General features: G+C 38.6%; 1 protein-coding gene across 1 annotated transcript; it reads right to left on the bottom strand.

The window, feature by feature from the left end:
- Positions 1–487: 487 nt before the first annotated feature.
- Positions 488–17,597, bottom strand: LOC143889456 (uncharacterized protein At4g06598-like). Its single transcript, XM_077393665.1, has 5 exons — positions 17,459–17,597; positions 12,081–12,812; positions 3,056–3,131; positions 2,083–2,209; positions 488–978 (listed from the first exon to the last, which is right to left on the bottom strand). The coding sequence occupies exons 2-5, from the start codon at positions 12,791–12,793 to the stop codon at positions 755–757; spliced, it is 1,140 nt and encodes a 379-aa protein (XP_077249780.1). The 5' UTR covers positions 12,794–12,812; positions 17,459–17,597; the 3' UTR covers positions 488–754.
- Positions 17,598–17,809: the final 212 nt, after the last annotated feature.

Raw genomic sequence — 17,809 nt, 5'->3', positions numbered from 1 at the left:
GCAAAAAACACATTCATATCATACATGAAGGGAAGTGATATAGGCACTCCCTTGTTTAAACAATGCCCTCCCTCTATTCATTTTCCACCTTCTAATTAGCTGTTAAAAGGTGGTTACAATTTCCAAAAGGCAATCAAGAGCCAACCAAATATGTCCTTAAAACCTGAGAAGTGCCATTATCAAAACAAGGGAGTGCAGATATCATTGTCCCACACATTATTTTGCAGGTCAGTCAAACTTTTTGGCATGAAACTACTGGCAAACCATGGTTAGTATGGGATGTTCATGTTCTTCCCAACTGACATTCTTACCAATCTAACAAAGATAAAAAGGGCGGCCCGGTGCACGAGGCTCCCGCCATTGCGGGGTCTGCGGAGGGCTAGATGTACGCAGCCTTACCCCTGCTTTGCAGAGAGGCTGTTTCCGTAAATTGAGCCTGTGACCACCAGGTCACAATGGAGCAACCTTACCAATCTAACAAAGAAGATTAATATAATTTTTCGCTCAATAGAATTGTTCAAAGAGAAAATGGGGGTGGAAGGAATAATTTTAGGATCAGAATATTGCTAGGGAGAGAAGAACATAACAAACAAGTTAGAAAGTAAGAATTATATCCCCTTTGATGAGTCGACCTGCCTGAGAAAGTGACATTTCCAGCATGACCATCAGGTGCAAATAGAGAGACTGAAACAATAGTAGTAGAATTGCGTCTCTGCCTTGTTCCCAAACTTCAAGAAGCTCCTTTTTTTCGAGTTCAAATTTGAAGCGGACCACTGACTGATTCCCTGCTAGAATTGGGCTCCTTGTGTGACAAAGAGAGGGAGGAAAATTGGGAGTCAAGGTCTTTACTAGTACTGCGTCTGTGATGAGAAGAGGTGCGTGGTGGTGGTGGTGGTTGTTGTTGATGCTGATTCTGATTCTGCTGATACAACAATGTACGGAGTCGTGCAATCTCTCTCTCCAACATCTCCTGCTCATCTGCATCACCACCTCAGAAAGATCAGTCTCCCTCAAATTAATGCCCACGTGACGACATTGTTCTCTAGGGTCAGTTTGGTTGAAGGTAGTTACCTCATAGAGTAGTGGTAAATTAAAACTTAAGTAGTCAACAGGAAGGAGACAAGAAAGTAGTCTCCACGTAGTTACCTCGTAGAGTAGTGGTAAGTAGTGTTTGGTTGTCAACCTCGTAGAGTAGCGATATGTCATTACTCATTACCAATAGAGAGGAAGAAGAGAGTCGATCCCAAGGACTCTACTAGCAAAAAAATCACTTAGATTTTGCTAGTAGTTTGCTAGTATGCCATGTGAGCAAACAAGGAGGAGACAAGCCAAGTAGTCTCAAGTGCTTTGAAACTCTACATGCAACCAGAGTGGCTGACATGGCAGCCAAAAGCCACATTTAACAATACAAAACCCGGGTTATTGTGCAACCAAACAGGGGGAGGAGCTATGTTGCATGAGAACAGATATGAGTTTCAGAATCTGACACTCATATCGAGCATCAGATTTAGCTAACCTTAAAAAAAAAGAATTTGTGGATTCTGCTAATTTTAATTCTTTTTACATGATAATGTTTATATTGGTAATTTTGGTAAGTTAAGTATATATAATGTTTTATTTCATATAAAAAGATACTGTTTGGGATAAATAAAACTCAAAAACACGTGATAATTGTAAATTTGTTGTAGTAGTTAAAAAATAGATTAAATAGGTTTAGAGTGTCGTGGTGAATCTTATAGTATTGGAATCCAACGTGGGTACTTCACTAATTCAGACGAATCCATGGAACATAGAGTAGGAGGCAAGGCAATGGTTTTTCCTTGGGGATGGTAAAGAGATACCCAATTGTTCTACATACTAGCATTTATGGAACATTTCATGCTACAGAACTCAATAATGGCATTTTGTATCTTCGTGTTAACATATCGGGTTTTCTAGTGTCACTGTGTCTGACACTGACATGGCCAGTGAACATTTCATTTCATTTACTTGAAATTTCTTAGATGAAAATTTTAGTTGCCAAGGAAAGACAATACATACAAGATAGGTTGCAAGTATATGCAAGAGGTTAAGAATACATACAATACTTTATAAGTTGTTCCTGGGCCAAACTATCCAACCGTTGCTTCAGGGCATTATTCTCCATGCTCAATATGAGGTTCTGCTGGTCCAGAAATTCCAACTCAGCTGAAACTTCAGATCCTTCCACCTAAATTTGGTACATAAAAGAGGATAAAATATCACGAGAACTCAGAATATTCAGTAAGAAAAACCCTACTTTACCATGATGAATAATCCAGTGTGATCACAACTGAATGTCCTTCAATCTAAACATCTATCCAATCGCATGGGACCACCACCAGCAAGGTATTAGGTTCCACAGTTGACAGTGGTCCCCACCTATGTCACAAATATCGTTCTCGGGAACTTCTCGGCAAGGGAAAATCTCGAGATATATTAAATTTTTTTATTTTCTTGGGTTTATATTGGGAAAAAAAGATAAAAATAAATTATTTAAAAAATATATAAATATATAAAAGGGAAGTGAGATATCCGCCCCTTTTGATTACTTGGGACACCCAGCAGCAATGTATGTGGCAATCAGCCCCATTGAATCCTTCAATCGCGAAGTGCATCAGCCCCTCTGCAGCCATTGATACACTGCTGCCGGGTGTCCCAAGTTATCAAAAGGGGCGGATATATCACTTCCCATATATAAAATTTAAGATAAAGTAAAAAATATTTTTTTTTGAATGGTTCATACTAAAAAATTGAAACTGGTAAAAATATATCGTAAAAAATATCGGGATAATATCATGATAGTATCACGATATTTTATGATAAAAATGAAAATATCACTATATTTTAAAATCTCAGGATTATTTTGGGATTTTGCCGTTTATCAAAATGTCGCGATAAAAACGCAATATTTTGAAAATATTGGAGATATCTGTGACATAGGTCCCCAAATGTGTAAGCGACACCAGATTGCTCCTCTTTTGCATAGAGAGAATAGTACAAATTGAGTCACCTTCTAGGTTTTGGTGAGACTTACCTGTAAAGCTTGGACATTCCTTTCTAGCTCAGCTATGTATTGAAGTTTTCGAACCCGGGACCGCTGAGCAAATTGTCTGCGTCAAATAATATCTAAGATTACAAACTACAAAGGTAACATGGAAAGCTATAGCAATTCAATTTTTCTCCATAATGCTAATCTGAATTATTGTGCCTTTTAGACAGTATGGCCTCTTGATTGAAATAATTCAGAATCTCAGCAGCTTGGATAACAAAGAACCCTGTAATGTTGTTGCCTTTAGAGGCAATCAACGATCTTTGGAATTCAGATGTAATTTGTCATAATCAATCACCTCAAAAAAGTAGGAACCTCTCTGCATGATTTTGCGTATCCTCATGTTAGAGGATGTATATGTTCTATACCACTGTAGGTTTGTAAATTATATAGAGGTAATTTAGTCATTTTATATTCCTTTGCTAACCATATTTACCTCAAAAGGGGATATATCATCTCGGATTATGTTTAGTTTGTTAACATGAGATAGGAGACAAGAACATTTTGCTTCATCCAACGTTCATGGCTTCACGCATCCATGTAGATAAAAACTGATCGAATCGGAGCCTCAAGGATTGAACCTCATCTGTTGATGGGATGGGTACCATTGTTTGGCTAGGGTATTGTGGTGTGCTTACAATTTGGAGAAAATTAAAGCAGATTAAACATAGGACAATAAGAGGATGATACAAGAGCGTAAAGGTGGGTGATAAAAGGAGTTGAAAAACAAATGTACTTTCTTGATCTTTCGTCGTGGCGGGTTGTGTTTGGAAAGAGGAGGCCCCATTCTCACATTGTGAAGGCAAACAAATCAAGTTGAAACTGTTCTTGATTAAATTGAAAGTGGTTATTATAAGAAGACATTAGATTTTTCAATGCCTAATATACCTGTAAATGTAATCAATTTTCAATATAATCAATAAAATTAACAATTTATTCTAGTAGGAATTTCTGGTTTCCACTTTCCACGGAGGTGCAGATCCAAGTTCTGCCAATCCCGCGGATACACTTCTTCACCATTAACATCAAATGGCAAATGTTCTTGCTGAAAAAATGCTTCATGATTGATTATTATATTCATCAATATTTATTGTTCTTGAAGGAGACAATGACATTGTTACAAGTTTTTCTTTTCCTTTGAACAAGTCATTGGAAAAAGAAAGCCACATAGCCGAAATGCAACACAGAAGATCCAAAAGTTGCCCAATAAAAGAAAAAACACTAAGAGAAAAAATCCACAATTCCACTTCTCTGGAGGAAATTCATACTATGTGAATGAGATTGTTCGCAACCCCGATCCAAGTGGTTGTTTCTTGGCGAAGTCATACTATGTTTTGGATTATGATGCCAACTCCGTGCTCAACACCCCCGCATTCGGATTCGGATCCTTCCCCGATATTTGTTGTCTTGCTTTGATGAGTGATGCAAGGACGTTGTTATATCTTCTGATAAAACATCCACCTCAACTTCGCCAAAAATTTTAGTTGCAACACTGGCTTGATTTGAAGTGCCCCTTTTATGGCACCATTCACCACAAGGCCATCTGCCTTGGATTCTTTCACTTGTCCTTCTGTATCTTACCAGTTGCAAGAAGGGTTGACGTTACCTCTGTTGTGACCAAAGAGAAGGGTAGTAACTAAGTGATCATAAGATCCATGAAGGGATGCGAAGACAAGTAGTGCATTATCCTCCTCTTCCAGCTTGCCTCCAACATTCAACAGCTTTGATACCACTTTGTAGAAACCGAGAAATACCTTCTTAAATAAGGATCAAACACGAACTGGCAACAAGAAGAAGATGCGAGAAACACAATCACACAACAGATAAGGCAAGATTTATTTGAATCTGCAGTGTGCCTACGTCCACGTGAGAAGAGTTTCACCATTTCAGTTTAGGGTTACAAAAACTAGTCGGCCAAGAAAACACAAAGAAGCTCCTCGTAAACCTAATATGTGACTTATATATCAATGCCACTACATCGAGAAAATTGCCGAAATATCCTTCAGCGGAAAAACAGAAAATTAAATTTTCCTTCCGAGCGTTGCCTCGAAATACCCTTCTTCGGAACAGAATCGTTCTTCATAACGCTTAATGCAAACCTAGGGTTCGCAGGTGATTTTCTGGGAATTTAGGAGCAAATAAAAGATTCTAATTCAATTATAATAGCAACATGAATTCCCAAAACAGGTTAAACCATAGTTATCTGGTCAGGAAACGGATACATGAAATGAAATGTGAAACGGAAACGTGAAACGCGTGAAGAAACTTAGAGGGGAAACGAGAAACAGGAAACGATAGAGAAACGTCTTCTTAAACGCATTGAAAAACGTCTTGGGAAATGTTTGTGATACGTGAGGGAAAGATTCATGCATTTGATTATAGCGAGGAAGATGGAAAATGCCAAGAAGGTGGGAAAACACAAGGGAAATAGGAGTGAAACGTTTCCTACACGTTTCTTGAACGTTTCCTGTGTGTTTCCCATGTATCCACATGTTTCCCACACATTTCCCGAACGTTTCCCATGCATTTTCCCTATTTTTAATAGGTGTTTCATTTCTGTCGACGCACTTCCCACCTTCCTAGGACGTTTCAGTCTTCTATGGATTAAACAAAGCATATTAATTAAATTTTGCTAAGGTATTCATAGAAATTCTACACTTTAGAGTTCACTCATCAAATAGAAAGTAATTTCACTCGACGGAGGTTCCATACATCAAGTCCATAAACAAAACTGCCAGCTAATAAAAAACATATCTCAAATAAGCCATCACAAAACCAGATCTAAGATATAAACCTAACTAGCCATTAAAAAAAATGGTGTAAACCTAACAATGGCCCAATCAACATCTAATAGAGGTAAAAGAATGATGATGGATGATGTGGTCAGGGTAGGGCTAACCAAGGAAAATAAAGGTGTAAATCTGATTGAAAAGGTTTATGAGGGTAGGGAATATGATGGTAAGTTGCTAAAATTAATAAAAAAACGATCCATACCTAGGAGTGACATGCCCGGCTTCGTGCCTTAATCGTCCGCTACATGTAATGGGTGGCAGAGGAAAGAGAGAAAGCTAGCTAGGGTTAGGAAAAGACGGGCTGATCTCAGCCAAGATAACGAGAGAAGAATAATGAATCAAGAATAAGAAGGGGATCAAGAGGTAGGAAAAAGATCACGACGAGAGATCAAGACCAAGAAGAGAGATCAAGATCAAGAAAAGAGAAAAGATAGGGGTAGAAAGAAGAGTGGTTTATGAGCCCAACCAAGGGGGATGAAAAGGAATGAGGAAAGATAAATAAGACTACAACGAATGAGAGGAAAAAACAGGAGAAGGGGGAGAAGAGGAGAATACCTTCCGGTTAGGAGCTCCTTGAGCTTTCGTCAAAACGTCCAAAATTTCCCTAGGAATTCCTTTTATATGGGACTGAGGGTTCTGTTTTGCCATGGTTCGTACTTACTAAAAATATTAAGTTCGCGCTTAAGATAAATAGTAAGCACGTGGTTACTAAAATATTTTGTAATTTAAATTAATAAGGGGTGGGCTTGGGTAACAGGTGAGAAAGGTGGGTCCTATGTTGATGTGGACATCCTCACGTAGTCACGTCTAAGAAAAAAAGTACAACAAAAATGAAAAACAAATTTCAAATAAAAGAACTAAACAAGTCTTTGATGAAAAAAATAACTAAAATCAAGTTTATGGCTAATGGATCACATCAATTCCCCCCATGTGGGAAGAACTCGACTCTGTGGAGTAGAAGTCTATAACATGTTGTATCACGTCCTCGCGAAGTTACTGCAACTGTACTCTATCCAACTATGAACACTTGAGCAGATAACGTCCACGCCAACAAGATTCTAGATGGATTTCCGTCATGTGAATGTCCATGTCGTAAACTTCAGAAGTAAATAAAGCAAATGATGATATGCTCTGGCAAGCCTCCAAGGCCCATGAAGATATACTCCAATCACGAATTGATCCCCAATTCTATGGAAGTGACGTCTCTCCTGTTGGTGATGCAAGAGTGCCTAAGATCTCCTCTTTGCAAGTACAAGATGGTAGAGCCAACCTATGTTTTGTTTTGAGGTCCCATCATTTTACTTGTTGATCGGTCATTACAAGTTGAAATAAGTGCTCATGCACAACACTTGGGGGTAAACTTGTCTATGTGTTTTCATTTCTTCTTTGAAATTCGATTGTAAAGGGGGATTACATAAAGCCTTCCCTCCCGTTTTTAGTGTCAGTTTTTGGCATTCTCAATTGGAAATTTTGGGAAAGGATTTTTGTAAAAAGAGGAATTCATCGCTAACAAGAGAGGATTTGGAACTTGGATCTGGAAGCTTTTCTCCCTTGGTTGTTCATCATCTCCTTGTGTGCAAGGATACTATTTTTGAAAGTTTGCTGGGAATCCCCTTGCTCAGTTCATTTGATTCTTTTGCAAATTCATCAATAAAAAAGTTCATTCTATGTTACTTTTGATCATGCATGTGCGGTGATTGAAGCACCATGTTCATGAGCATACTACCACGATTGCATGTTGAATCTTGTGAATTTCTACTTCTCTTCATAGATGAATCCTAGTATAAGGAAAGCTTCTCCATATCTTGAGTGAAATTCCGAGATCTACAATTAATTGGACTGAAATATAATGGTACAAGACCGAGCGGTAACAAGCAGAACTGCATCAGTATCACTCAGTCAGTTTGTGGATGAGATTCACTCAGGGTCCTTTCGCCTCGCCTTGCATTGCACAAGTGAATAGGCTGAGAGTGTATTCTTAGGAGTCATGGCATCCCCGGAAGACTTCGGCCCATGATGTTTGTTGATGCGATTAAGGGTAAGTTTTTTTTTTTAAAGTTGAATTTAAAAGTGACAGGGGTGCAACACGGCAATTAAGGGTAAGTTTAATCTCAGCTAACATGTATGAGTGCTGTGTTGCCATGCCCCTTGAGACTGGGTCCTGGACTCATCCTTGATCTTGTAAGACATGGTTGGAAGCAAAAAATTTGACATGGAGGAGAACCCTACAAACTCTGGAAAGATAATAGGGCTAAACAAAAGTAAAACGACACAATAGTAATTAACCGACACCTAAATGACCTAGGACAGATCCTACGACTTAAGGATGCCCTTATTGTCAAGATTGATTAATCTAGATTCTAGAATTTAATGGGAATTTAAACGAACAATTGACGCGCGCTAAATGAGTTACCTAGGACCTATAACTAAAGGGGGCTCTATTAAAACTTTTACTGAGCACTTGTTGGGATGAAAATGAATAAACTCTGGGATCTAATCTCCTGATCTCTAATAGCAATTAACACAAACCTAGGGTTCGCAGGTAACTTTCTAGGAATTTAGGAGCAAATAAAAGATTCTAATTCAATTATAAGAGCAACATGCATTCACAAAACAGTTTAAACAAAGCATAATAATCAAATTTAGCTAAGGTTTTCAGAGAAATTCTACACTTTAGAGTTCATTCATCATATAAAAATTAATTTAGACCGATGGAGGTTTCATACATCTAGTCCATAAACAAAACAGTCAGCTAATAAATAAATAAACATGCCTTATAAGGGATCACAAAACCAGATCTAAGATATAAGCCTAACTATGGCCTATGGCCAAATCAATATCTAATGGAGGTAAGAGAGTCGATGGTGGATGATGTGGTAAGGGTAGGGTGGTATAGGTTGGGCTAACCAAGGAAAATAAAGGTGTAAATATGATGGAAATGTTCACGAGGGTAAAGAATATGAGGGTAAGGTGCTAAAATGAATAGAAAACGATATGTATCTAAGAGTGACCTGTCAAGCTTCGTGCCTTAACTGTCTGTTGCAGGTATGGTTGAGAGAGGAAAGAGAGAAAGCTAGAGTGAGGCAAAGAAAGGGCTAATCTCAGCTAAGATAACGAGAAGAATAATGAATCAAGAATCAGAAAGGGATCAAGAGGAAGAAAAGAGATCAAGATCAAGTAGAGAGATCAAGATCAAGAAGAGAGATCGAGATCAAGAAAAGATAAAAGTAGAGAGGAGGGAAGTTTATGAATCCAACCAAGGGAGTGAAAAAAGAAGAGGATGAAAGGAGTCAAAGGACTAAGCAAAGATAAATAAGATTGCAAAGAACGAGAGGAAAACAGAAAGAGAAGAAAGGGAGATAAGAGGAGAGGGAGAAGAAGCTAGGATCTCCTTCAGCTTTCTTCAAAACAACCCAAAAATCCCCTAGGGCTTCCTTATTTAGGTCTTTTATATGGGACAAAGGGTTTTTTGTCATTGGGGGTTTTTTTTTTTTAATGGTGGTTTTTTTGTTATTGGTTCATCTTATACTCAACTCAACTCAGCTAAGCCTTTGTCCCAAACTATGTGGGGTCGGCTAATGAATCTTTTAGAAAATTTTCATGAAGGTGAAAGGATCTACCCGGCTCAAATTAACTAAGTCTAATCTTGAGTTCTTGACATTAGCTGGGTTCCTCTACATGAATCATTTTCTTCCATTCTCTCCTATCCAAGGTCATGTTCTCTTTTATGTCCCTAGTCCTTAAGTCTTTCCTCATTGTTTCTACCCAAGTTGTTTTCGGTCTGCCTCTACCTCCATCAACTTGGCACGGGTCACTTCTCACTGGAGCATCCAAAGGCCTACGTTGGATATGCCCAAACCACATCTTAAGCGGAGCTCTCTCATCTTCTCCCCAATTGGTGCCACCTCCACCTTTTATGGAGGCTGTCTTCATTTTTAATTCGATCTAACCTTGTGTGGCCGCACATCCATATCTAAGAATTCACATCTCCGCTACACTCATCTTATGCACATGCTGCTTCTTGGTGGCCCAACATTCTGAGCCGTATAGCAGGGTTAGCCTCACAGTTGTCTTATAAAACTTTCCCTTCAACTTGGTAGGTATTTTACGGCCGCACAGAACTCCTGAAGCATGCTTCCACTTCAACCAACCTACTCTTATTCTGTGGTTAGCATCCTCTTTAATCTCTCCCTCCTTATGTAGGATTGAACCAAGATAGCGAAAGATATCCCTCTTAGTTACCTTCAGTCCAGTCATATTTACTACATCCTCGCCCTGCGTCCTTACATTACTAAAGTTGCACTCCATATACTGTCTTAGTCCTGCTTAGTCTAAAACCTTTGGATTTCAAAATAGTTCTCCATAACTCTAACTTAGCATTAACTCCTGCTTTGGTTTCGTCAATTAAACCTTGTCATCTACAAATAACATACACCACGGTACCTCGTCCTAGATACCCTCTGTAAGTTCATCCATAACTAGAGTAAAAAGATAAGGGCTTAGAGCTAATCCTTGGTGCAGTCCTATTGTAATTGGAAACTCACTAGACGTGTCATTTGTAGATCTGACACTAGTTATTGCTCCCATGATTCAAACTTAATAAAGTCTAAAAATAATAAATTTGTGTTTACTATAAATAGTAAGTTTGTGCTTACTAAAAATACTAAGTCTGTACTTTGCATTCGCAATGTGTAGGCTTGGGTAAAAGGTGAGAAAGGTGGGTCAAATGTTGTGTGGACATCCCCACATCTAGAATTAAAAATTATAACTAAAAATAAAAATAAATCCCAAATAAAAGAACTAAACAAATCTCTCGTGAAAAAAAAAAAAAAAAAACTAACTAAAATCAACTTTATGGTTAATGGATCACATCTACACTCCCTGACTTCCCATACCCGATTTACCGTCATCATGTTGTTGGGCAATCTAAGTATCGCGAAGATTCTCATCACTCCGCTTGAGAACTTTGCTTCCATGTTTGAGACAGCAAACACGTTGGTAGACAGATTGGTCGCTAGTGTTGATGTTGAAGATTTCGACATTCATCGTTCTAATGGGTTCCAGGCATGCTGATTTTTGTAGGGAACTACTATAAGAAGCAACAAAGAGAAAATCCATCCGTAGAGCAAGAAAGGAGAATAATGAAGGCTAGATATTGTCGGGCATCGTGATGCATGCAGGTCAAGAAGACGACCGATCCAGCCGTCTGTCAGAGAATAGAGACTTAGAGTTGTGATCAAGGCAAGGTCTAAATGTCTAATGTCTAATCGACCCACTCTTGTTCCATGTTAGAAATTGAATTTCACTAATTGTTTTTGGTGATTACAAATTAGAATCAATCTATGAGTGTTTATATAGAACACTCAAAGGGGATACACAAAAAGATATAAAAAATAAACATGGAAATAGATAAGAATAGAATAATCCTAATCTAAGCTAGCTGGGGATACACAAAAAGACATAAAAAATAAACATGGAAATAGATAAGAATAGAATATTCCTAATCCAAGGTAGCTATCTCATCTAGTCTAGTTGTCAGATCTAACACCCAAACGATAAAACGGTGAGTTCCGGTGATCTCATATAATCTAATAAATATCAACCCCCATCCCCCAATAGACATCAAATCAACCACGAGCTCACCTCACAATGAACATGGTTGAAAGAAACGTGTAGAGTAATACAGATGCCTTAGTTAATCCCGAAAAATACTTGAAATAGAACAAAGAAGATGGTGGCCCCACATTTGAAACTTCACTAAGCATCATGCATCATAGAATGGAACTACAGTTAACAAAAATGAAGACAGCTTCTAAAAAATGTAGCATAGATAGAATGTTTTTTTTTGGTTTGGTAAGCTGGGATCGAACCTGCGACCTCAAGGTTGAGAAACAAAGCCTCAACCATTGAGCAACAGGCCCAAGCCCACATAAATCATCATACCACTAGACCAAATGCCCAACATATAGCATAGATAAAATGTTAACAGGTGCCAAACAGCCTAATGTGTGCGCATCCTACCAACAATAAAAAATGAAATTTTACCTTAAAATTAAACATTAAGAAACAATTTTAGTGACTTGTTTGTTGCTTCTACCGTATTCTCAGATACTACATGATTGCAGCTAAAATGAGCTGTAAAAATATTAATTGGCAACATTAAGAAAAAAAAAAATGACAGAGAATAAAAGATGGAGAATAAATCAGTAGAAGCTTACTGTTTAGCTCGTTTTGGATCCATCTCAGAGGGAGAGGACTTAGAGTACAAGCTATCCTTTCTTTCAGAAGAACCGCTCAGATCATGCCGACTAAATTCTTCTTGGCCTTGCTTTTCATTGGTTGTAGATGCCATCCCTTCTGGTTCTCGTGGATCACGTGATGATCCTGAGCTTCTAAGTATAATGCTATCCCTTGCAGATGGATGGCTGTGGCTGCTTGGGAAGGCTATAGAATTCAAGGATGTGTCCCATCCCCTGTTTGGCTGTCTTCTGAAAGAATTCGCCTCTGTACGATGCACATCTTTGAAGTTATCAAAGTCCAGAGAACCCCATGAAGGTACAGATGTTATATTTCTTGACTTATATTCGTTTTGAGCTAGGTTATCAATTCCAGAAGAATTATTAGATGCCTCCAAGTATGCAAATGAATCACTCGATGAACGCCGATGGGCCCCTTTCCTGACAGGTGTCTCTGGCTCGTTAAGAAGTTCATCAAGCCAAGAAGGTTGCTCATCAATGAGAAAGCTCTCGGAGGAAGTACGTTGGTGATGTCGATTTCCCTCTCTTGTCCTTGGAATGCCTTTTGATGAACTGGGGCCATAATCTGGATATGATGGGGTTATGCTTGGAAAGGGACTTTTAGGTGGAAGTAGTGACTGTTTACCAGTGAACGGCAAATTTCTAAAGTTTGTTGTCCCTTTGAAATTATCCATACTGAAATGCAATTCAAACCTATTCAAAAAAAAAAGGTTGTAAGAAATACTAAAAATGTCAGGAAAAAAGTAAACAAATGGTATCAAATAAAATCACATTTGGAACTCTTTTCCTAGCAATGCATTTTGTCTAAAGGATTTATTCAGTCAATGAGATCAAGTAAACCAAAATAGAATGCAAGATTAGACATTCAACAAGAATCAGACGAAAAATAAATTTGGAAACCTGCTATTAGAAAAACCATGAAAACTTCAAACTGAAAAATATTCATGATAATATTATTTATGTTCATACCCAACCCAGCCCTGGTTATGAGTGAGTCGTAAGTTATGTGGCAACCGCCACTAACGTCTAAACTCTAAAGCCAGTAGAACTTTCTCCCCATATTAAAGACTTACCAGGTCAATCATTGACCCACCCAAGTTGAAACAGTTTTGGCCCCAAGAAGTCAATCAAAAACATTTTTGACGCACCAAATCAGCAAACACTGGCAGGGTCAATTATTGATCACCCAAGTCGACCAATTTTACTAGTCGAATACTTGACCAAGTACGTGTTTTTAAACACTGCTTTCTCCAAAACGGTGTGATTATACCAAATCAATACAGGTTCACAAAGTTCTCACCAATCACTTCCACATGAGACAATGGGTCATAGTCATGCGCCACACAGGATTTTTTTATTTTTTATTTTGAATGGCATGTGCCACACGGAAATTCTGCTCCCCGGACATTCGCAAATAATAGGCAGTTAAACATTTCTTGGGAAACTCTAAGAAAATTTTTCTATCAACCTTGATGAAGGGTCTAGGTCATCCAATGAACATCGACAATAGACTGTACTCATCTAATGAACAGTAACAATGAGTGTTTCAGAATGCAGATGCGGTGCGGAACACGGCCGAAGAAAATCCTAGTTGACTCAGCACAACGCGGTCAAGTACTCGGTTGATGCGACTGAGTACTCGGTTGACGCAGTCATAATTCGGGGAGAGTCAAAGGAGCTTTTATTGACTACGTAGGGAAAAACATGTAACGCAGCGGCAAAACGTGGAATTGGGCCAAGGTAAAAGGGAGTCGACTCGGTAGAGTCCACGATGACACGGGGGAGTTTTAAAACTATGTTAACAATATACTGGACTCGTGGTGACCCACCACATCAATCTACCAAACCACGGTACGTGTGGGCCACATGTACATAGACCACAAATGTTCACATGACCACCCCAGAAGAACTGTTAACAAATAAGTGGAAAGAAACATAGAGGATCACCATACAGAGAGGACCCCTTCAGTAGACCTTGTAAAGAAAAAATAAATAAATAAAAGAAAAGAAACCAATTCCGTGAGAATATAAAGAGATACACATAAACAAGGGATTTGCTAGGGACCATCGCAGAAGGCATTTCACAGACCGGTTGTTGCATGGGAAAGCAACCACCTCAGATGAATTAAATGAATGAGACAAAATCTGAGGCTATATGGTTGCTTTCCCAAGCAACAGCTGGTCCGCAAAATGCCTTCTGTGATGGTCCCTTGCAAATCCCATAAACAATGTACTACACACACAGATTTCCTAGGGGCCATCCCAGAAGGCATTTCGTGGACCTGCTGTTGCATGGGAGAACAGCCACATAGGATGAATTAGTTGAATAAGACAAAAATTGAGCCTATGTGGCTGCTCTCTCTTGCAACAAGCGGTACACAAAATACCTTGTGTAATGGTCCCTAGCAAATCCCCCACATGTGTGTGTGTGTGTGTGTGTGTGTGAGAGAGAGAGAGAGAGAGAGAGAGAGAGAGAAACAATAACAAAAGAAAAAAATGGCAAAGTACATTTCAAAGCAAAAAATATAAAGAGGAGAGAGGCGGGGAGGGGATTGAAAACAGTGAGGGGTAGGTTGAGGGTGCAATCTAATTGGGCTTTGGGTGCAATTTTTGAGTAAAATTGCAATCTATAACTTTTTTCCATTGCACGAACAAAAAATTTGTGACTTATCCCACCCAAAAAACCGATTCGATTGCACACCAAAACTAGCCCTTAAAAATCTCGAATGGATACAAGGTCAGTTCAGGTGTGAACTAATACAATCGGATAGAAAATTAGTAGATATTATCAATTAGTTATCATCTTATATTTAGAATTTAGTAGGAATCATTATTCATATTGGCTATTGGTTTCTTTAGCTTTATTAGGACTCTTTTTTGTTTAGGAAAGTGCAGAAGAGATCTTTTATTAGCATGTAATTTCCATTTTTCAAAACATGAATGAAAATTGTTTCTTCTCTCCACTCTCCATTGTTCTTGAGGCTATCTCCCCGGACATGAGATTAATTGAGTCTCTCTTCCGAGCATCGTATTAAGTGGTATCACTATCAGAGCCAACGATCCTTGGCTTTTGTATCGATAATCATAGCAGATAGAACCAGACTTGAACAAATTGAGGTGGAATCAAAACTCTATTCTACCACAATTTCCAAACTGCAAGAGATCATCTCTCATCACTCGGAAGAGCTCACGAAGTTGCGTGAATCTATTGAGACCCTGAATCTACTCATTTGGAATCTTTGACTACAAACCAATTTACAGAGATTCTACGACACTTGGGAGCGACTACCATTCGGACCGTACCCGTTAATTCATAAATTGGAGGCAACACTACCGATCAGAGTGAGGTTGTTTTTCCACAAATCCCGGCTCCTTCCGGTACTATTCAACCCAGCTATGCAAAGATTGACTTTCCTAAATTTGCAAGCAATGATTGGAAGGGTTGGGTTTATCATTGTGACAAATTCTTTGGTATTAATGGAATTGATACAGAGCAAAGGGTGGCCCTAGTTTCGATTCACTTAGAAGGAAAAGTTGTTCAATAGTTCCAATGGTTTGAACACACCCATGGAATCATTTCTTAGCCCGTCTTCAAAAAAGTTGTTTGTCAACATTTTGGACCAAGAGAAGGAGATTATCCCATTGGAGATACTATGAAGCTTCGATGGGACAGTTGCAACATATCGGAAACGCTTTGAAAATTTACCAAGTAAAACCGAAGGTCTTCCTGATCAATTTTTGGTAAGTTCGTTCATTGCGGAACTTAAGGATGAGATTTGACCGGGTGTACAATTGCTCAATCCTAAAACTTTGGATCAAGCCTCGAGTTTGCCAGGTTACATGAGGAATCAGTTGATGCTATTACCTATCGTCCTCGACCCTCTCCTAAACCTGCTCTACTGCCTTTACCGCCAGGTCTGAAACCTCAGTCTGGTCGTAACAGTCGCCATCCCCCATCAAACACCTCACCAAAAAATAAATGATGGAACGCTGGGAAAAGAGCCTCTGCTACAACTGTGACGAGCAGTTTGTACCGGGGCACCGTTGTAAGCGACCCCAATTGTTTCTATTAGAAGGCTGTGATAATGACGAATTTGAGGCAGAAATGGAAGATACCGATCTTTCCCATCATGAGGTTCCACCTATAGATTTATAGATATCTGTGCAAGCACTCAAATGTTCGCCATCATTCCCAGCTATGTGTTTGTAAAAAAATGCCGATTATGATCCTTGTAGATCTTGAAGTACGCACAACGTCCTTAACCCACGGGTGGTGAAGCGAGTTGGTTGTGTTTCGCAGAAAACAAATCCCTTGCCAGTGACTGTTGCGGATGGTACCCAACTTTTTAGTACGGCAATATGTCGTGATTTTTAGTGAATGATGAGTGGAAACAATTTTCGTGTTGCAGCGCATTTATTGCCTTTAGGCAGCTGCGACATGGTTCTAGGGGTATGTTGGTTGGCAACGCAAGGCCCAATTATGTGGGATTTTGCAAATTACGCACTCGTGACGACCAAAAATTTGTTGGGTGATGTTCAGACAATGGACTCTCAGCAAGCAAGGTTCTGCAGAAATCTAAGCAAGGAATGTAGCACAATTATGCTCCCTACAAACAACAAATATCACTACGAATCTTATCCGAATGATGCCACATGAGAACACTAGAGTGACTTCCAGCAAAAATTTCCAAATTTTAGACCTTGAGGACGAGGTCATTTTGAAGGAGAAGGGAATTGATACAATCACATAGATAATTAGTAAACATTATTAGATAGTATCTATTAGTTATAATCTAATATTTAGAGATTTAGTAGGAATCTTTATTCTCATTGGGTATTGATTTATTTAGCTTTATTATGACTCTTTTTTGTTTAGGAAAGTGCCTGACGTAGAAGAGGTCTTTTATTAGCATGTAATTTCCATTTTTCAAAACATGAATGAAAATCATTTCTTCTCTCCACTCTCCATTGTTCTTGAATTAATCCCAAAAAAAAATGCACCCAAAATGCAATTATCAATTAACAAAACAGAAGGAAATATTAGAGAGTTTAAAAAGGAACCCTAGCATAAAAGATATTTCAAAAAAAAAGGGGCGAATAATTTTTAAAAAAAAGGGAAAGGGAAAACTCAGAAATCAAAGAAAGATACAGGAACAAATTTTATTGGCCACAATATCTTGTTTAATAAAACGAAATTGAAACAAAACACAAAACACAAAACAAATTTGCAGAAATCCCAAAATCCTAATTATATTTCAAGGAAGACATTGGATTTTTCTCAAGAAATTTATAACTATTCGATCTATATTTTCATGAAAAATTAAAGACATGAAATTTACCTTCTTCTTCTTCTTCTTCTTCTTCTCTCCCAATGTCAAAAACAAACCCTAAAAAAGAGGTATTCTAGAGAGAGAGAGAGAGTTGTTGGCATTTAATGCGAAATCGTCAAAAAATCGGCAAAATATCGTCGATTCTTTGTCTGTGATGTGTCTCGCCAAATACCAGATATATTTTCTATAAATATGATAAACCCGCACCCCTTGTAGGATAGCCCGCACCCCTGGAGAGTGAATTAACGTCAAAAAGCGTTTAAGTCTGCCACTTTTTAACTCTTTTGACGCCTTTTGACGTCAATTCAGGGTACCGGGGGGCGGATTATCCTACTTGGGGTGAGGATTTATTAGCTCCCT

This window comes from Tasmannia lanceolata, unplaced genomic scaffold (genome assembly GCF_043159265.1).
Source record: "Tasmannia lanceolata isolate RefF3 unplaced genomic scaffold, GAP_Taslan_0.1 ptg000013l, whole genome shotgun sequence".
Classification (NCBI taxonomy): Eukaryota; Viridiplantae; Streptophyta; class Magnoliopsida; order Canellales; family Winteraceae; genus Tasmannia; species Tasmannia lanceolata.
Note: the sequence above shows the minus strand (reverse complement) of the source record. Positions and strands in the feature narration are given on the sequence as shown.